Genomic DNA, 21,134 nt, shown 5'->3' with positions numbered 1-21,134 from the left:
TGGATCTTGAAAAATGGGTGGTGCTTATAAGAATGAGTCAGCGTATTTGTCTGGACATGATATGTATACAAAAGGAGCTGGAACTTTAAGCCGAAAATGAAAGTCGTTTCGATAAAAGATGAAGAAGACAAACCTTTTGTTTCTTTGGAATAACATGCATCAATGAATCGTGCACAGTATGTGTACTAATTAACTTAAAGGTCACTTTTCATTTTCTGCTGACTTTTTAAAGGCAGGAAAAGTAGAATAAACATGCTGAGTTTGTTGACGGGGTCACAACTATACCCGCACATCTTTATCTAATTCAAAAGGCAAAAAGAAATGTGTTTCCTTCCTGTTAGTGACGTCAGTTACAGATAATGTGCCTACAGCAATGCCTCACTATAGGAAACAGGCCCTTTTCCTGATACTTTAGGGTATCCTTAAATAAAAAAGAGCCTCTAATGCCCTGTGATTCCTGAGGGTTACAGCTTCTGCTTAGAAATCCAGTCATAAGTTTGCAGATTGTCAACCCGCTTTGTATTGTTACATTGTCGGTAGTATATGTAAATGAACAATGTGTGCTCTTGTATTAGCTGGACTGAGATATTCCCAATTATTTGTCAGCAAAAGTCCGTCATTTGACAGATCCAGGGCTTTCGTGAAAACTACAGATTATGCTTCCGCGTTTTTGTATCCCTGTCCACGGTGGATTGACAATATGGAATATATTTTCTTTTCTTTGTGTTTTTATATGAATATGGTACTAGATTATCCTATTCAAATCAATCTAATAAATGAGTCAAAAGTAATCTAAAAGTTAGGGTAGATTACTTACAAATTGTAATCAAATACTGATTCCAAATTACATGACAAAAATTGTAGTGACTAAAGTAATCCATTATATTACACATTTAAGGTAACTTTAGGTAACTTGATTTGCTATTAGGAAATGTATATTTACATTAAAATAAATAATTAAAAAATGCTTACTAAAAAAATATTTAAAAATATATATTTTATTTGTTTACCTGCATGTCATGTGACCATTAACTGATGTCTGAGAAGCGTGAACTTAATTTTATTATTATTTATTATGTGTATTATTGGCCTAACTTATTAACTTTAAATCTCAGGAGGTTGACGGATACAAACAGTGAGGTTTTTCAGATTTTCCGTCATGGCATTCTTTCCCTATTTACGATTTCTTGCTGCCATTAGCCACTGCCTACAACGCTCTGGATCCTTCACTGGAAACTGAAAATAGCTCACTCCCACTAAACGTTTACTCTTTGAATTTTTGCACCTGGGAACTATACAAGTCCACATTGTGATTAAAAGTTTGCTAAGCAGTATTTTCTACTCAAGCAACAAGGCAGTATTTGACTCAAGAAGTAATGACTCGGTCTTGGTCAAGAGTATCCATAGGAGACTGGCAGTGGCCTTGATGGCAACATACCCAGTGCATTATGGGTGTTGAAGTTTGCCTACCTATTTCCTACTTATTTGGCAAAAGGACAACATCCCTTTTTCTCTGTTTTCTAGGTAGCACGGATTTATACCGCATAGGTAGCCAAGTTTTTACAAACCCCATTTTGCCAGTGGTGAATTGCTCCTTTAAAAATGAAATACCACTGTAGTCATCAGAAAGTGTCGAGTAATTTAAAGTGATCAGCTCTTTTTTCTGCCATTCAGCACACAGTGGCAGAAAGGTGCTACCATACTTCAGCCGCAGCGTACACATTCAAGATATTTGCAATGATCTTTTTTTTGACAAAAAGGTAGTGCTTTCTTATTAATAAACTCTGTACTAGGCGGTGTGCTTTTTAAAAAAAGCAATAAGCCACAAGAGGCTGGTCTTGAGTGACTTATTTATTGATTTAAGACACAAATGTTCAGTTAATAATTATTATTAAAAAACATTCTAATTATAATCATAACATTTTTTCCAAGTTATTTATTGCATTAGTGACACCTTGTGTTTTCAGAATTTTACAGAATAGAAATGTTTATTCTAATAAGTGTCAATGTGTTTTCAGCTCCTACACATGAAGAGTAACAAGTATTTGACGGTGAATAAGCGTCTCCCAGCGTTGCTGGAGAAGAATGCTATGCGTGTCACTCTTGATGGGACGGGGAATGAGGGCTCCTGGCTTTTCGTTCAGCCTTTCTGGAAACTCAGAGCTAATGGAGACAATGTAATTACACACACACACACACGCACACACACACAATCTACTCAACAGTCACACAATATTAACAAGCTATATGGGCAAATCTCATGAAATCTGTCAAGAATAAATTCAGATAAAAAAACAAAAAAACAAGACATTATGATACATATAAAATAATATACCACTATAAATATATATAAATTATTTGGGTTGGACAATGAAACTGAAACACTGTCCAATATAGCCGATCTTCACTGATTTTACATTCCATCAGTAAGGGTGGAGTGTGAAGGTTGAATTAGCAGAGAAATGGCACAAGCTGTGCAATATGTACAATAAGCTGTACATATAATATTGCAATCCACACAACATAATGGGAGACATATCAGAGTTCAAAAGAAAACAAATTGTTAGTGCATGTCTCGCTCGCTCATCTGTGACCAGGACAGCAAGTCTTTGTTTTGTTTCGAGAGCTATGGTATCCAGTGTAATGTCGGCATGATACCACCACATGGAACATAGGACGAACTCCATCCAACAGGAGTAACTGTCAATGCAAGAGGAAGCTGTCTGAAAGGGCTGTCCAGGCAAACCCGGATTGTATCAAAAAAACATAAAGCCACATCTGCCCAACTTACTGCAGATTTAAATGCGCACCTCAACTCTCCTGTTTCCACCAGAACTGTTTGTCGGGAGCTCCACAGAGTCAATATTCAGGGTCGGGCTGCTATAGCCAGACCTTTGGTTACATGTGCTAATGCCAAATGTCGGTTTCGTTGGTGTCAACAGTGCATATCTTGGGCTGGGGACAATGTGAAACATGTATTGTTCTCTGATGAGTCCACCTTCACTGTCTTTCCCACATCCACAAGAGAAGCCCCAAAAAGGCTTAACACACAGACTGTTGTGGCCCAGAGTGAAGCATGGGGGTGGAGCAGTGATGGTTTGGGCTGCAATATCATGCCATTCCCTACTGTGCTTGATCTCTGCCAAAGACTACCGAACCATTCTGGAGGACCATGTGCACCTAATGGTTCAAAGTATCCTGAAGAGGGTGCCATGTATCAGCATGCTAATGCACCAATACACACAACACAGCAAGACTTGTTGGTTTGATGAACATAAAAGTGAAGAACATCTTCCATGCCCTGCACAGTCACTTTGGGGTATTTTGAAGGAGCAAGTCAGAAAGCGTTTTCCTCCACCAGCATCAGATAGTGACCTGGCCACTGTTTTGGAAGGGGAATGGCCCAAAGTCCCTCTGTCCATTGTGAAGTACTTCTATCATTCCCAAGACGAATTGATGCTGAATTGGCCACAAAATTGGCCCTACACCATACTAATGCATTATTGTGGTCTAAAATCAGGTGTTTCATTTTCATTGTCTAACCACTGTACATGATGGTTGTATTTTTGTAATTTATGCTGAATTTATTAGATGTACCACTGTAATATTTTTGCTGTAATACACAAAAACGATTTTATTAATTATAATTAAATGGAAATCTTAGAGAAATAATAAGACTCAAAATAAATCATCTGGATGCCTTTTAATCCAAATTTGAGGGGAATATGTACATAATTGTCATGGAAATAACAAATTAAATGCAAAAATTTTTAAATTTCTTTATGGATGCAATGCAGCTATATACACAAACAACAATGTTCTTTTAAGGTATTTGCATTTACCTGCACACCTAATTACATATCAATCTATTATATATCAGTCTATACAAATATAGACACCAGTGCTCCATACACATAGCCCACATACAAACTCCCAAAGTTAGGTAAATGCATGCAAATGATCCTCTTACACATTTAAACAGGTTTACCGAGCTAATCCGCGTTTAAATGTTTGTAGATTGCTTCCCCCTTGTGTAAACTGATAGAGATGTACATATTTGCTTTTCAGATATCTGTGGCCGTGACAGTCATATTAAGTCCCTCACTGAATTGTTTGCACTCCATTTCAGGTGGTAGTTGGAGATAAGGTGATCATGAATCCTGTTAACGCTGGACAGCCTCTCCATGCCAGTAGTTATGAGCTTCCTGATCACCCAGGGTGCAAAGAGGTGGGCATGTTCAAGAAAGCGTGATCAGTTTGCCTTGAAGTTCTTTGTCAACATGATTGTGAAGTAGACAGAGGGATTGTGGGGGATTATTAGACACATTTACTTGTGGCTTAACTCGAGACCTGTTGTTGCAGCCATCAGTATATGTTGTCTGAGATTAGTGATGGCTCTGTGAAGAAAAGTAAGCTGAAATGAGTGCTGCGTGCCATTGTCTTTTTATAATGCAAGACTGCCACCTACAGATCAACTCAGTGAACAGCAACACCAGCTGGAAGATCAATCTGTTTATGATGTTCAGTGACCACAAAGATGAAGTCCTTAAGGGAGTAAGTGCAACGGACACATACAAACCTTTACTGTAGTCAATACCAACAAATCCATGCTGTTATTTCACTGCTTTTAGAATAAATTCTATAGAATGTTCACCCATGTGGGACCGTTTTATATATCTTAGCTACATTTTTATCAAGTTTTATAATTTTTATCATAAATTTCTTTCTCAAATTTTATGCTATATATATCCAAAGCCAAGCCTGTTATGTTGACATTTCATAATAAAAGTCACAGGTGACTGTTTGGTTTTCTGTTCATGCATAGGGAGACGTGGTGAGACTCTTCCACGCAGAACAAGAGAAGTTTCTGACCTGTGATGAGTACAAGGCAAAGCTACATGTATTCCTGCGCACAACTCTGCGTCAGTCTGCTACTTCAGCCACCAGCTCCAATGCATTATGGGAGGTGGAGGTAAGAGTATCCTCATACATTGATTTCTGCATTTAATGGTAGGATTTAGATGTGGAAGTTTCTAGGGGTGCAGACTCAAGAGAGCCAATAAATATTACTACATAAAAATGTATTTGTGTTATATTTAGAAATGTATTCAAAATAGATTCATGTTAATATAATAACTGGTTAATATTTTCTTATACATTTATTTATGTTTTGGGGCATGCAATATGTTATGTGTAGAAGCCTGTCGTCTCAATCTTTGGTATAATGTGATAGCAAAAGAGTAATTAATAAAGAAAATCACAATTTTGAAAGGTGCTTCCATAATGACACGATGATGATTGTTTGCTTGTTTGTTGTAGGTGGTTCACCATGATCCATGCCGTGGAGGAGCAGGGCATTGGAACAGCCTCTACCGATTCAAACACTTGGCCACAGGAAACTATCTCGCTGCTGAGGTAAAACCATCCACATTTATGGAAATCTGATGTATGGTTTAATAATATTAAAATGATTTATTTATGTGATTTATTTTGTTGCAGGAGAATCCAGGCTACAAAGAAAACATCAATGATATAGAGGTTTGATAAATGGCATTTTCAGTATGACTTGTTTCTATAAGACATGATAACATGATGGAAAACTCTTTAATCAGGAGTAAAAACTTAGTGTGTCACTGGTCACTCTGTCCATAGGTGGACAGTAGCCGTATCAAGAGAAGCCTTGGAGAAAGGATAAAATACAAGCTCGTAGCAGTGCCTCATGGGAATGACATTGCCTCTCTGTTTGAGCTGGACCCCACCACATTGCAGAAGACTGATTCATTTGTGCCAAGGTATTTAATTAGATGCTTTACTTTCTCTCTCTCTCTCTCTCTCTCTCTCTCTCTCTCTCTCTCTCTCTCTCTCTCTCTCTCTCTCTCTCTCTCTCTCTCTCTCTCTCTCTCTCTCTCTCTCTCTCTCTTTGTCTTGTTGCATTCTGTGGGTATAAGGACTTCTCTTGATTTACCCCCTGAATATTCATCTTCTTGCCTGCCAACAGAAATTCTTATGTTCGATTCCGTCATCTGTGCACAAACACTTGGATCCAAAGTACCAACATTCCCATTGACATTGATGAGGAGAGGCCCATTCGATTAATGGTGAAAAACTTTCTCTGTACCTACTGTACAATTTGTTTTATGATAACTTCTTAATGTCAAGAATTCTGTATATATTTATATCTGAAACGTTTCATTCTGACTTCATTCATTAACTCAATTTCAAAACAGGTAGAATTAAAACATCAATCGTATGTTTTACTACAGCTTTCATTTGATGAATTTATTAAAAAAATTGACTCTGCAATTGCTAACTGTGGTATATCACATAATTGTATTATTTTATCAATTATATTACACTACAGTTTAAAAGTTTGTTGTAATTTTTTTTTTCAAATATTTTTGATTAATAAAAAAATATTTTAATTAATAACTAATTTAAAAATGTAATTTATACCTGTGATGTCAAAGCTACATTTCCAGCAGCCCCTGGTGTACCCAGGCTTCAGTGTGACATGATCCTAGGAAATCATTATAATATGCTGATTTGGTGCTCAAGTAAAATTTCTTATTAATTTTATTGTAGAAAACAATATTTTTTTGAAAACTGTGTTACAGGATTTTTAAAATAAAGTTCCAAAGAACAGCACCTATTTGCAATAGAAATCTTTTGTAACATTATGAATGTTGTTACTGTCACTTTTGATCTATTTAATGTATACTTGTAAATTATATGCATTCATTCTTTAAAAAAAGAAAAACGTATTAATTTTTAAAATATTTTTTGACCACAAACCTTTGAATGGTAGTGTGTGTTTATATATATATATTGTGTCCTCTCCTCCTGCTAGCTTGGCACCTGCCCCACTAAAGAGGACAAAGAAGCCTTTGCCATCGTCTCTGTGCCGGTCATGGAGATTAGAGATCTAGACTTTGCGAATGATGCCAGCCTCATGTTGAGCACCGTTGTCGACAAATTCGACTCCGGTTTTCCCAGTCCTAATGACAGAAGGTAGAGTTGACACAACACATACTGTAAGCACCAAATCAGAATCTCAGTCTGAGATTTTATACTTTGGATATGGTATCCTTGTGTGAATCCTTAATGGCTGTGGATTTACTTTTTTAAACACTTGTAAAGTAAACCTATTGTCAGAGATGTGTGTGGCCTCTCTTTGCACAGGTATGCCATTAAACTGCTGGAGGATGTGGTTTTCTTTGTCGTCGATCAGTCTAATAATGGCCAGCCTCCCCTGGAGGTGACGATGAACAAGCCCAACCGAGAGAGGCAGAAACTTATGAGAGAGCAGAACATTCTTAAACAGGTCTGGTTTTCAACAATTGTAAATATATGGTGTGTCTACAGTTGAAACATATTGTTTAGTAATTGATCTAATGTTCATTCTCTTCAAACCAATCTTGCTGTCTATTTTTCTGCTTAGATATTTGGGATCATTAAAGCCCCATTTAAACAGAGGGGCACCGAGCCTCCTCTGCTGACATTAGAAGAGTTGTCTGACCAGAAATACGCCCCCTATCAGTACATGCTCAGACTGTGCTACAGGGTGCTGCGTCACTCACAGGACGACTATCGTAAGAATCAGGTACTTAAATCCATACTAACACAGGTGCTTAAGAATGGTTAAGAACACATCAACAAGAAGCAGTGATGTTGAATGTTTACACGGTATAAGCACTAGACAGCATTCAAAGATGGGGACTCAGTCAATATGTTGTTCTATGAGCCATTTTTCTCTTGTGCCTTATAGGAGCACATAGCCAAGCAGTTTGGAATGATGCAGTCACAGATTGGCTATGATATTCTGGCTGAGGACACCATCACAGCCCTGCTACACAACAACCGCAAACTGCTGGAGAAGCACATCACTAAAACTGAGGTGGAGACCTTTGTCAGTCTGGTCCGTAAGAACAGGGAGCCCAGGTTAGTGATTTTCATCAGATGAACCCTCTTTGTAAGTAATTACTGACTGATGACACTCAGATAAACACGGATTGCCATGGAAATTCACTTTCTGTAAAACCCTGGATGGGTTTAGAATCTCCCCCCATCCAAGCACAGTGAGGTAATAGGGAGGGTTAGGGTTAGAAGAGGATAGAAGAGAGAGGATAAAAATGGCCATGATTAAGGACATTTATTTTTATATTGGTATTTACCAAGACAATACATAATGTTACATTCAAGGAATAGTAAAAATGACATGTCATCTCAAGTGAAACCTTTCGATAGCCCACTCAAAATTCCAAAAAATCATCAAACCAGTAACCCACACCCTATATTCAAGGGGGAAATGTAAAACAAACAAACAATTACACACATGCATACATACAATCCCAGGCTGGCCCACACTAAAAGATTTTTTAAATCTTATAAGATTTTCAAAATGTGAGAGACCACAAACATGACGATTTTAACCGGTTTGTTCCTCTAATGTGTGGAGTGCCACGATGTGACCAGGAAAGCACACCACACACTAACAAATTCCATTTACAAACAACAGAGGAACACAGGAAATCACACAAAATCTCTCATATCAAACGGGACTTTAAAGTAAACAAACATGGCGGATGACCGGCAAGAAGAAAGCGCTTATAGTGTATGGACTGCTTTTTACAGAAAATTTCCAGGGAAAAAAAGAAAAATGTTTAGATGAAGGTGTAAACATTCGCTTTCTGATTGGATATTGTTTAGCTTCACATGATAATGTCTAGAGAGTGCACGCGTTTGTCCTCGGGACAACAGGATTTCTGATTTACAATTCGAGATTGGGGCGGCTCCGATGTTTCAATCTCACACCACAGGAAAATCTGAAAAGATAATCTGGACTTTACCTAGGATTGTCTGAGGGGGAGAAATCGGTCCAAAATCTTGCCCCGAATATCTTGTAGTGTGTTTTGGGCTTTAGGCACAACATTTTTTTTAAGTAACAATGTATGATATTATACTTTTAAAGTGCCCCAATTATGTTTTTTTTATTTATTATTACCTTTCATGCAGTATGCAGTATAGCTGTTTGTGAATGTAAAAGGTCTGCAAAGTTTTAAAGATCAAATGATCAAAAGATCAATGTCTACTTTGACCCGCCCTCAAACACTGTAGTTGTAGCTGAGGCCTAGAAGAGTTTGGTTTGTGTTGTCGACATGTCTAGAAGACACTGTTTTCTGCGCTGCGAATCCACTTACGGAAAAAATCGTTACTGTTCCTATCACTGTGTACACAAGTGCTGAGGAAGCCTCTGGAGCTGAAATTCTGATATGGTAATGCCTGTTTTGTTTCCGACATGCGCAGTAAGCTGTAGACCAATCACAGCAGACTGTTAACCCTCTCAAGTCGGCCGTCGCGCCGGCGTGATTGGCTTGCTTTTTTTCTTATCAGTGCCAAAGAGACTCAAATAATGTAGTTTTTTATCATTCAGGCAAGTGTTATACATCATTATAATCTGTTAAATTTCTATTTTTTTGTGTACAGTCACAATAAAAACTAATTGTTGTGCTTTTTGCAAAATAAAGAAATCAAACATGATGCGCGATCTGCAGCCTCTCTGTCAAAGACGTTCATTCAGATAGTCTTCAGAAAATGACCTCTAGCTTAGTGAATACTTGTCTCACAAACATGAGACATATGTCTAAAGAAACGCTGAAATGTAAGGTTTTAAACACTGTAAACCAAATCAAAAACAAATATTCTGTGTTTATGTAATCTGGTTGAAAGCAGAGAGATGTTAGTCATTCCTGATCGGCTCATTATACACTAATGCGCCCACGCCCACGAACCGCGCATTCTATTGAGATTCAAATACTGAGGCTCTGGAGGCGACGCCCACACACACATCAACTCAAACAAACACATCAAGTACTGCATTCCTATATCAACTGCATCATTTTGAGACGCATTTAATAATCCTTGAATAATTCTCCATGAAAAGCTGTTCATTTCTGAAAGAAACGGATTCCACCGCTGTGTGCAAGTAGGCTAAGTTTACTCTGTTAGCATCTGTGAATATTAAACGCAAAAACCTGCACGAGGACGCACTGAAGCTTTCTTTGTTCAAGACAGCAGACAGCAATTAAAGTGTTGTTTTTTTTTGATGCATGTAAATCTGTTGTAGCAAAATAAGGGCACATGGATGACAAAATAAAGCATTGACCTTTCTAAATCTGATTGTTTGTAAATGTCTGTTCCATCATGCTGTTTGTTTTGGTTTCCAGGTTTCTGGACTATCTGTCAGACTTGTGTGTGTCCAATAACGTAGCGATCCCAGTTACTCAAGAGCTGATCTGTAAATGCGTGCTGGATCCCAAGAACCAGGATATTCTCATGAAAACTGAGTAAGTCTACGAAAAACCAAAATGTGTGTCTGTCTTGGGTTATGTGCTTGTGTGAATACATTTTGTGTGTGTTTGTGAAGGCGGCGAGCCGCTAAGGACACACATCATACCTCTGAATACATGGAAGAATTTGGAGATGAGGATGAAGTTTGGCTGATCTGGTCTGAGAAGGAAAAAGAGACCCATGAGAAGAGCATTCGACAGCTTGCCCAAGAGGCCCGCCAAGGGAATGTGCATGACGAAAATGTGCTGACATATTACAGGTACTTGAGAAGGGAAATAACTACTGCTGTCAATAAAACATATGAATTTTTTTTTTACTGATTGTACTATATAAAAATTGACAGCCGTGGAAATAACTGCATTTTTTTTAATTATAACAACATGTTATTACTGGACAATAATTGTAATTTTTTTTTTAAATGTTATCCTCTGCTTACATCCATACAAATAGTTTTACTGTTTTTTTATCCAGGTACCAGCTCAAACTGTTTGCACGAATGTGTTTCGATCGTCAGTATCTGGCCATAGATGAGATCTCAAAGCAGTTGGATGTGGAGCTGATTTCCCTCTGTATGATGGATGAGGCTCTTCCCTTTGACCTGCGGGCGTCTTTCTGTAGGCTCATGCTACATGCACACGTCGACCGTGACCCTCAGGAGCTTGTGACACCCATCAAGTTTGCTCGCTTGTGGGCAGAGATCCCCACCTCTATCAGCATCAAAGAGTGTGTTTACATACCCACGCAATCACATTATAGTGTATTTTTAAAGCATACTTTTAGTCTCTTATGCTTACCAAAACTGCATTTATTTGATCAAAATGACAGTAAAACAGTACTATTGAGAAATATTATTTTGTATTTTAATGTTTTAAAATGTAATTTATTCCTGTGATGTTGAAGCTGAATATCCAGCAGTTATTTCTCCAGTCTTTAGTGTCACATGATCATTCAGAAATCATTCTAATATGCTGATTTGGTGCTCCATAAACATTTCTTCTTATTATCTTATTATTCTTATCACTACTGAAAACAGTAGTGATGCTTAACATTTTAGTAAAAACTGTGATACTTTTTTGTTTTTTTAAATGAATAGAAAGTTCAAAAGAACAGCATTTATTTGAAATGGGAATCTTTTGTAACAATGTTAAAGTCTTTACTGTCGCTTTTGGTCAATTTAATGCATCCTTGCGGAATAAAAGTACTGTTCAAAAGAAATTGATAATGTATGCAAATAAATGTTTTATATTGCATTGTTCATTATTTAAATAATGAAAGGTGTAATCATGGTGTTTTCTGTTTTCTGTTATAGTTATGACTCTCACCTGGATTATTCACGAGACAATAAAAAGAACAAGTTTGCCAATACAATGGCTTTTATGGAAGAGTACCTCAACAACGTTCTCATTGATGACCTGCCTTTTGCCAATGAGGAGAAAAACAAGCTAACTTATGAGGTACAATTGCATATTGTTATTCAAATTAATTGTCTAGACGACACAAGTGGTGCTCACAGCAGAGCAAAATGACGTCCAGCTCCACCTCTGTGAACCTATTGAATGGAGCTTAACCCATACTTTCTGAGAAGGTACTACATTTTAATTTACTTAGCGACCATGAATATGGTTAGTATGAATGAAATTCAGTGGTACTACATCCCCCATGTTGTCATAACCTACGGCGTCAGTTATGTCGCTTCACCTCTATTCATAAATCCCCTCCCATTGCCTCATGGGATAATAAAGTGTCCATCAAATGCGCACTTCGGAATCTCGCCGGAAGTAGTATATCATCTGGGGACTTTCGCGTACTGTTTTTCATATAATATGTATTCAGACATACTACTCTTTTGGTGTAGTGTTTCTCGGATGCTATATAGTAGGGAAGTATTTGATTTCGGACACAGTGAATGTTTAGGAATAGGGTTAGGTTGTGGCTGGAGGTCAAGCACCACCCATTGGCTCTGCAGTGAGCAGCCTCGCAGATGACATTTTTAACAAGTAGTGATGGGTGCCTAGTTTAGGTGTATTGTAAGTTGCTTTGGATAAACCGTCTGTCAAACATGTAAATGTTGCATAAACATGTTACATATTTGACACATATACCTAAATCACATATTTGCTTTATTTACATTGTTTGTAGGTGGTGAGCTTGGCGAGACACCTCATCTACTTTGGTTTCTACAGTTTTTTCGAGCTCTTGAGGTTAACTCGTACTCTCCTGGGAATCATAGACTGCACTCCAAGTGATGCTACGATGAACCCACAGTTTAGTGATGATGGCAGTGGTTAGTATTCAAGAACGAGAAAACACAAGACTCAACTAAAATGGTCGCATTTTCTGCAAAAAAATTATAATAATGGAAAACATTCCTCAAAATAATGATTTAATAATTAGCCAAAGTGCATTGTTATTGCAGTTATATAATTTGTCTTCTAAAGTTTAATTTTAAGCTCCATATTATTATTATTATTATTAATTTTTTTTTTTTGAGTGTATAAATTGATAATTTGTGTTGTATCCACAATGACAAAATTAAACTTGCTAGAATTTCAGTGTCTAAAATTTTAAATCATAATTCTTAGGTAAGAACGTCAGGCGCTCTATTCATGGCATGGGGCAGATGATGTCCACTATGGTGCTAAACAGGAAGCCGTCCCTTTTCTCCACCCCTGGTCGCCCTGGTGCTCTAGACAGCCAGGCTGGCAGTAAAGATAGCATTGACACACAGGACATCACTGTCATGGACACCAAACTGAAGATCCTGGAGATATTACAGGTAGATGCTGTCGAAAAAGATGGGAACTAGTTTGTGCTGTCAGTGCTGGCAAGATCTAAAACTTCTGTTTTTTTGTGCAGTTCATCCTCAGTGTACGCCTGGACTATCGCCTTTCCTTCCTACTCTCTGTCTTCAAGAAGGAGTTTGTGGATGTCTATCCTATGGGTGATGCGGATGCAACACATCATACGGAGCAAGAGGGTAACTGTTGTTTAGACAAATATATAAAAGGAAACTGTATGAATGTCAGAACCTACCTGCTAATCCAATAACCTATTACTATAATCAATTAACAATCTATAAAATAACATTATAATCAAATAACAACATGTCAACAATTCTTCCTTTCTTCTGTGAACTAATCCCTCTATTCTATTTTTCATTGTTGTGTTTGTCTCAGAGCCTCGTTCTGGTGAGAGTGGCAATGTTTCATAATTTCTTGATTTTTAAAATGAATTCCTTAAAGATGAAGTGTGTAATTTGTTTGTGTTAAAAATACTTTCTCCTGTCACTTAATATGCAAGACAACTATTAGTAACACATTTGTATTTTGGAAAACCCATTTGATTTTTGTAGTGCCATTTGATGGAATGCTACTGGTGCAGAAATAACACACTTCACCTTTAATGGAAGACCATTTTAAATCTTTAAATTAGATTTAGATTAGAAGTAGTCATGCTTGAATTTGCTTTCTAATTGTGCGGTCTTATTATATATATATATATATTTATTTATTTATTTTTAAATGTTTTAACAGCTACCATCAACCTCCAGCACATTGGAGAGCAGGCAGAGGCCATGTTTGGAATTGGGTATGTTAATGAACAGTTAATTCTATTTCCACATTACTGTTCATGAAAGTTAATACAGTGCTTGTGACCTATGACTTTTCTTTGACCGTACAGTAAAGGAAACAGCATTCTGGAAGTGGACGATGAAGGGGGACGAATGTTTCTGCGTGTTCTCATCCACCTCATTATGCATGACTACCCTCCGTTGGTTTCTGGGGCCTTGCAGTTGCTCTTCAAGCATTTCAGTCAAAGACAAGAAGTCCTCCACACCTTTAAACAGGTAGATTGTACAGACCACTCAAACATACAAACAACTTGCTTTTATTGGTAAAAAGATGTGCCTTAACACCCTCAGGTCAAACATCTGCAGATAAAGCTCATGCACATTCCCAGATGTGCAACCACCCAGACCATACAATTCACATTTTATTGCACATTTGCATGCCATAAATCACAAATTCAGTGACTCAAAAGTAAAGAAAATACTCTTTCAAGTGGTTGAAACGCAATTCGTTTTTAAGATCGAAATTGTTGATGTCAATTCTTCATCTTGCTATGTTCTCTTCAGGTCCAGCTCCTCATTTCAACTCAGGATGTTGACAACTACAAGCACATAAAACGAGATCTGGATCTTCTGCGCACTATGGTGGAGAAGTCTGAGCTTTGGGTCATTAAGAAAAGTAGCTCTGGTGATGGGAAGAAAGACAAGAAAGATAAAAAAGACAAGAAAGAGAAAAAAGAGGCTGCGCCGGTGAGTCATGCACTGCGGTATGTGGGATTGTGTATAACAGAATAATAAATTGAAAGAAGCTAATTTTTCTTTCTTTCTTTTTCATGCAGGAGCCTCCAGAAGAGGATGCAGATACTAAGAAACAGAAGGTTGAAAAGAGCAATGAAAGCTACCAGAATGTCAAAGAGGTGATGTTCTCAGTTGTTTTCTCTGTTGATCAATAATATATTATATTAATTACAGTGGGAACCAAAAGTATGAAACATTATGTTATACCACAGTTCAAAAGTGTGAGGTCAGTAAAATAGATTGTTGTTTTTTTTTTGGAAAGAAATTAATACTTTTATATTGGAATGATTTCGGAAGGATCATGTAACACTGAAGTAAGACTGGATTAAATAATACATTTATTAAAATTAATAATAAATAACATTTTAAATGATCTTAAAAAATTTTAAAATGTAAATAATATTTCATGTTTTTTTACTGATCAAATAAATGCAGCCTTGGTCAGCATAAGATACTACTTTCATAAACATTGAAATAATTACTGACCCTATTATATTATATTATATTATATTATATTATTATATTATATTATATTATATTATATTATATTATATTATATTATATTATATTATATTATATTATATTATATTATATTATATTATATTATATTATTTTATATTATATTATATTATATTATATTATATTAATTATATTAATTATATTATATTATATATTATATGAATTATATTATATTATATTATATTATATTATATTATATTATATTATATTATATTATATTATATTATATTATATTATATTATATTAATTATATTGTATTGTATTGTATTGTATTGTATTAAGACTTGTATACACATTTATATATACAGTCAAACCAAAAATTATTTAGACTTCAGATATAATTTGTATTAAGACTTGTATACACATTTATATATACAGTCAAACCAAAAATTATTTAGACTTCAGATATAATTTTTTACTAGTGAGTGCAGGACACTATAGTTCATTGATTTGAGGATCGCAAAATAAAGTAAACTGTGAAATACTATACACAAAAATACTTCATACAGTGGACTACCAGTAAAATTGATAAAATTTGGGACCAAAATGATTCAGACACTTTAACCTGACCATGTTTTGCTTAAGTGTTTTTTCTTTAATTGCTAATGTGACCTTTTACACCATAGACTGAAGAAAATTAAGCATTGCTTGGTAATTGCTTGAACTAAATTGGTATTATCTAATTGTGTACTTAAATGTAATAGCTGACAGCTGATTGGTTGATTGTAATCCATTACATACCTTTCTATCAAAGTTATCTGACATTGTCCATATGAATTTGTTCTGACACAGTATAACTCTGAGGTCTTGTCATATTTTATTACCATTTTCTAAACTATAGCGAATATACTGTGATAAATGTTGGTTTGACTGTATGTTTTATATATATTTTGTATTTAATATACAGTATATTTAAATGTGTATGCAAAATAATGGCATAGATGGATGGAAACCAATATTGAAATCTTTTATCTGATCTCCAGATTCTAGAGCGCTTGAATAAAATGTGCAGTTCAGGTGTATTTAAGAAGCAACAAAGGCTGTTGAAGAACATGGGCGCCCACAAAGTTATGCTGGACTTGTTGCAGATCTCCTATGATCGGGTCTGTGGTCTTTTTAAATCAGATAAAATCTGTACTAGATATGAAGCTCTTGATCTTGTCCCTAAACAACAGATTTCTTTCTCTTAACAGACTGACACTAAAATGCTGGAGATCATCAAGTACACGCACCTGTTCCTGCAGAAGTTCTGTACAGGGAATCTGGAGAATCAGACCCTTCTACATAAACACCTTAACCTCTTTCTCACACCTGGGGTGAGTGCAAAGCACTCCAAAAAACCCTTCTTGAAAAAGCCTAAGATGTTTATTATGTCTGTTCATTGTGTTCTTACATTGTGTTTCTCTCTCTCTCTCTCTCTCTCTCTCTCTCTCTCTCTCTCTCATCTCTCTCTCTCTCTCTCTCTCTCTCTCTCTCTCTCTCTCTCTCTCTCTCTCTCTCTCTCTCTCTCTCTCTCTCTCTCTCTCTCTCTCTCCATCTCTCTCTCTCTCAGCTCCTTGAGGCAGAAACAATGCAGCAGATTTTCAGTAATAATTTCCAGCTCTGTTCTGAGATCAGTGAGTCTGTGCTGCATCATTTTATCCATTGCCTGGCCACACATGGTCGCCACATTCAGTACCTCAACTTTCTGCACACCATCATTAAGGCAGAGGGAAAATATGTGAAGAAATGTCAAGACATGATCATGACTGAGGTTTGTGATTGCGACTAAAATAAAGCAAACTTAAATATTGTACAGTATTATTCATTTTAACCATTTGTTTAACCATAACAAATATATCTTCAATTAAAATACTAAAAAACAGTGCTGAATTAAAATGGATATATTTTGGAGACCATTTGTTGTAGCGGTTTTAATTTATTTATTTGATTGGTTGGTATCATGCTACAATGCTTACTATTTTTGTTATAAATGATTTACAATGTATTTTGTTTGTTGTATAATTTTATGATATTAATTTTGAGGTATTTTACATGTTTTTATTCTTATTATATAATGATTTCAAGGAAATGTCAGTCCAATTGGTGGTATATACAGTCAGATGACATCTCTTTTAACCATTAGCTTACAAGTGCAGGCGATGAGGTGGTCGTCTTCCTACAACGATGGCACGTCATTTGAGATCATGGTGGATCTGATGACACAGTCACGGGAAGGGTGAAGGACGACAGCCCTCTGCGGGTACCATATTTCTCTGGTAGAGCTGCTGGCTGCATGCGCAGAGGGCAAAACGTCTACACCGAGATCAAGTGCACATCTCTGCTGCCCTAGAGGACATGGTGAATGTAATCACACATGAAGACTGTATCACAGAGGTAATCCGATGATGGCAGACATGAAATGAAAGCTCTTATTTAAAAAAAAATTTTTTAACCCCCCCCCCCCCCCCCTCACTTGTCTGGAAGGATTATATTCAGCCTCCATATTTTTGTTTGTTGTGGTGCCAGAGCCAATTAATTGATTAATTTACAGTAGCATTTATAGCATGAACATGTTGAAAACAAAAGTCAAAGCCTGTCACATGTTATGAATCAGAAAGATCAGGAATCTCCTCTGTGTCGTGCAGGTGAAAATTGCCTATGTAAACTTTGTGAACCACTGCTATGTAGACACAGAAGTGGAGATGAAAGAGATCTACACAGCAACCATATCTGGAAGCTGTTTGACAGCTTCACTGTAGATATGGCCAGGGTGAGTCCACTGTACCACTGATGCTGGATAAGATGTGTTTTACTGAGTAAAGTTTATTTAACTTGGTTTGATTTGACTCCAGGTGTGCTCCAACCGTGAGAAACGCATGTCAGACCCTGTGCTGGAGAAGTATGTGATTCAGGGTGGTTTTAGACACTATAAATGCCTTCTTCAGCTCTCCCTTCTCAGAGAACAGCACCAGCACAGAGGTGAGGCATCATCAGTCTTTCAGATTCTTATTTCTGTTCTCTGCCATTTCTACTTTTATCTCCAGATTATTAGGGCCCAAGCACTGAAATTGAAAGATTATGTAAAAAAATGTATGCAACAAATGAAACTGCTAAAACTAACATTTTTGGTAAAGGAATTGACATAAAATATGTCAGGTATCCCATTTTAAAAATGTCAAAAAATGTGTATAGGTATATTTAAATATTTAAAAAACTATTCTACAGTAAGCTAAATTATAATGTATTTTCTAAAATAACCAGAACTATTTTCAAAGAGAAAAACTTTACCCACAGGAATTGCATAACCTTAAGTTTATCGTTATCGTTAGTTTATCAAATTGAGGAATCAGTATATACTTTACTGCAGAATATTTTCTGCAGTATATGTCAGTGTGTCACAGATGCTGTGGACAGTATTTAACACACAATATTCCTGTGTGAAAATAACCTCCTGTTCAAAGGATTTTGGTCAGTAAGATGTTTTTGAAAGAAGTCCCTTATGCTCATCTTATGCATTTATTTGATCAAAATACAGTAAAAAGGGTAATATTGTGAAAAATTGTTGCACTTTAATTTTCAGCAGCTATTACCCCAGTCTTCAGTCACATAATTCTTCAGAAATCATTCTAAAATACTGATTTGGTGCTCAAGAAACATGTTGAAAACAGTTTTGCTTTTGTGGAAATGTTTTTTTTTCCGGATAGAAAGTTCAGAAGAATAGAGCAACATTTTATAACATTAAAAATGTCTTTACTGTCACTTTTGATCAATTGAATGCTTCCTTGATGAATAAAAGTATTAATTTCTTTAGAAAAAAATCTTTCTGAGCCCAAACTTTTAAACAGCAGGGTTCACACTTGGCATGTTTGGTTCGATTAAAACGAACCCTGGTGTGATTGCTCTGTAAACGCTACCATCTGAACCCCGCTGCGCACCAAACAAGCGGACAGAGACTGCCGAAAAGATGGGTCTCTGTCCATTTCCAAACAAACTCTGGAGCAGTTTGGAAAAATATGAACGCAACATGGACCAAAGAAATGTAAACAAACCAAAAAGCAGACCGAAGAGACCCTAAAAAGGACAGAATGCTCACGCATACCTGTTTTTTCTTGTCATAGTCACGATGTTGCCCATCACAGTTCGGTACAGGCATCAGCAGATCTTCGTTTCTGTGTGTGACAGAGGGATTCCTGTCGCTGTTTTAACTCTTACACATTTTAATAAGCTCTTCACGAGTTCTCAGCTGGTCTAAATACCATAATATGTAGGCCACACACATACAAAGAGCACATTTATCCCAGCACACAGCATTGTTTTAGATGTTTGGTAAGTTCCGTCACAAAATATAGCCTACGTCGTCAGGTTGATGTTACGTTTACCACGTATCCCTTTGCCTTTAGATTCGGTATCTTTAGGTTTGGTGTTAAAAATGCCAGTGTGAATGCCAAGCGGACCAGAACTTAAAGTTTTATTTAGTTTTGAATCCGGGCCAAACGAACCAAGCGAACTGAACTACATGTTTGAACACATCCTAAATCTGACAGAATCTGAGTTATTTATGTTTTTTCTGTCATTAAGTTGTAAGGTTTCCTTGAGTTTTTTTGAAAGGCGCCTCTAAATAAAATGCATTATTATTTTTTTTTTTTTTAGAGAAGTAGATAACTTTGCAGAAGGACTAATAGAATAAATATGATAACTGATATATTATGTCTATTGATATATCATGGTGTCATCAGGTCACTTTTAATTGTTCTAATTTCTTTCTCTTTCTCATTTTCTCTTTCCTTTGTCTCATTCAGGCTCATCACACCACTGTAAAACAGCTGCTGCAGTCTACTATGCGTCTGTTAGATTGTCCCTGGCTGCAGCCACAACAAAAAATCCAAGTAGAGGCATGCATCCGAACTTTGGCAATGACTAGTAGGTCAACCTGCTTTCTAAGACAATAGTTCAACTCTAAGGGATAAAAAAAACTAAAACGAAGACATTTTTAAAAATGATTTTACAAGCCTAAAATGTGCCAGGAGTTTCAGTAAAGGTTTTTGAAGTATGACGAGACAACTTATTTGTTTACCTGACTGTCCACACAGCAAAGAGTCGCTCCATCCCTCTGCCAGTGGAGTTGGAGGCTCATGTCAACATGATGTTGAATCACAGTAACGCCCTCTCACTGTCCCGCTCCAACCAGATCAGCAAAACCCTGTTACGCCTCACAAGGGCTGTTGCTCCCACCAACCCGTGGGACTACAAAAACATCATTGAGAAACTACAGGTACCTGTGTGTGTGTGTGTGTCTGAAAAAGAAGCGCCATGCCCATTCAAACTACGACTACAGATGTTGGAGAAAAGTGACTTCCAAAAGAAATACTTTGTATCTTTAAAAAAATTCAAGGGTAAGTTGCTAGATAGATAAAAAATGTGTTTGTATAAAAAACAAAACAAAACTGTGACCATCTTACACTATGCTCTTGCCTAGGGCACCAAGTGAGTACCCTCTAAAAAGGTGCAACACAATTCACACTTGAATATTTTTTTGGGGGTCAAATTTCTATCAATAATAATGTATACATGTATACAGAAAGACATCGTTAAAATCGTCCATGTGACTCCAGTGGTTCAACCTTAATTTCATGAAGCGACGAGAATACTTTTTGTGCACAAAAATCAAACAAAAATAACAACGACTTCTCCTCTGTGTCAGTCTTCGACGCAGTTTATGCTCTTGCGTCAGCATCACATGCATGTGTCGTGGTGCTCACGTGACCAGCTTCGGCCAATGGTAAGCCGGCATTCTGGCATAGCTCTGACGTAACTCGGAAGCGCTGGACAACATTGTAGGAGACTGGCACAGACGTGAAGAAATTGTTGAATAACGTCATTATTTTTGTTTGTTTTTATTCTCGTCGCTTCATAAAGTTAA

The 21,134-nt window shown here is 36.6% G+C and overlaps 1 protein-coding gene across 1 annotated transcript in view; it reads left to right on the top strand.

Moving 5' to 3' along the window:
* itpr3 (inositol 1,4,5-trisphosphate receptor, type 3) overlaps positions 1 to 21,134 on the top strand; it is a 54,942-nt gene that overhangs the window by 10,410 nt on the left and 23,398 nt on the right. The window contains 38 exon segments of the mRNA XM_079827188.1: positions 2,019 to 2,177; positions 4,130 to 4,228; positions 4,471 to 4,554; positions 4,826 to 4,972; positions 5,320 to 5,415; positions 5,500 to 5,538; positions 5,653 to 5,792; positions 5,999 to 6,098; positions 6,848 to 7,008; positions 7,180 to 7,321; positions 7,439 to 7,600; positions 7,766 to 7,938; positions 10,224 to 10,343; positions 10,424 to 10,606; positions 10,819 to 11,070; positions 11,657 to 11,801; positions 12,487 to 12,631; positions 12,930 to 13,123; positions 13,204 to 13,324; positions 13,881 to 13,935; positions 14,029 to 14,194; positions 14,483 to 14,665; positions 14,755 to 14,832; positions 16,216 to 16,335; positions 16,426 to 16,548; positions 16,785 to 16,985; positions 17,358 to 17,390; positions 17,392 to 17,449; positions 17,452 to 17,474; positions 17,476 to 17,518; positions 17,521 to 17,559; positions 17,562 to 17,608; positions 17,860 to 17,932; positions 17,935 to 17,984; positions 18,067 to 18,126; positions 18,128 to 18,193; positions 20,014 to 20,134; positions 20,305 to 20,486. Coding sequence (XP_079683314.1) covers positions 2,019 to 2,177; positions 4,130 to 4,228; positions 4,471 to 4,554; positions 4,826 to 4,972; positions 5,320 to 5,415; positions 5,500 to 5,538; positions 5,653 to 5,792; positions 5,999 to 6,098; positions 6,848 to 7,008; positions 7,180 to 7,321; positions 7,439 to 7,600; positions 7,766 to 7,938; positions 10,224 to 10,343; positions 10,424 to 10,606; positions 10,819 to 11,070; positions 11,657 to 11,801; positions 12,487 to 12,631; positions 12,930 to 13,123; positions 13,204 to 13,324; positions 13,881 to 13,935; positions 14,029 to 14,194; positions 14,483 to 14,665; positions 14,755 to 14,832; positions 16,216 to 16,335; positions 16,426 to 16,548; positions 16,785 to 16,985; positions 17,358 to 17,390; positions 17,392 to 17,449; positions 17,452 to 17,474; positions 17,476 to 17,518; positions 17,521 to 17,559; positions 17,562 to 17,608; positions 17,860 to 17,932; positions 17,935 to 17,984; positions 18,067 to 18,126; positions 18,128 to 18,193; positions 20,014 to 20,134; positions 20,305 to 20,486 — 4,383 coding nt within the window.

Source organism: Gobio gobio (assembly GCF_949357685.1).
Source record: "Gobio gobio genome assembly, chromosome: 10".
NCBI lineage: Eukaryota > Metazoa > Chordata > Actinopteri > Cypriniformes > Gobionidae > Gobio > Gobio gobio.
This window is presented reverse-complemented; position numbering and strand designations above follow the sequence as displayed.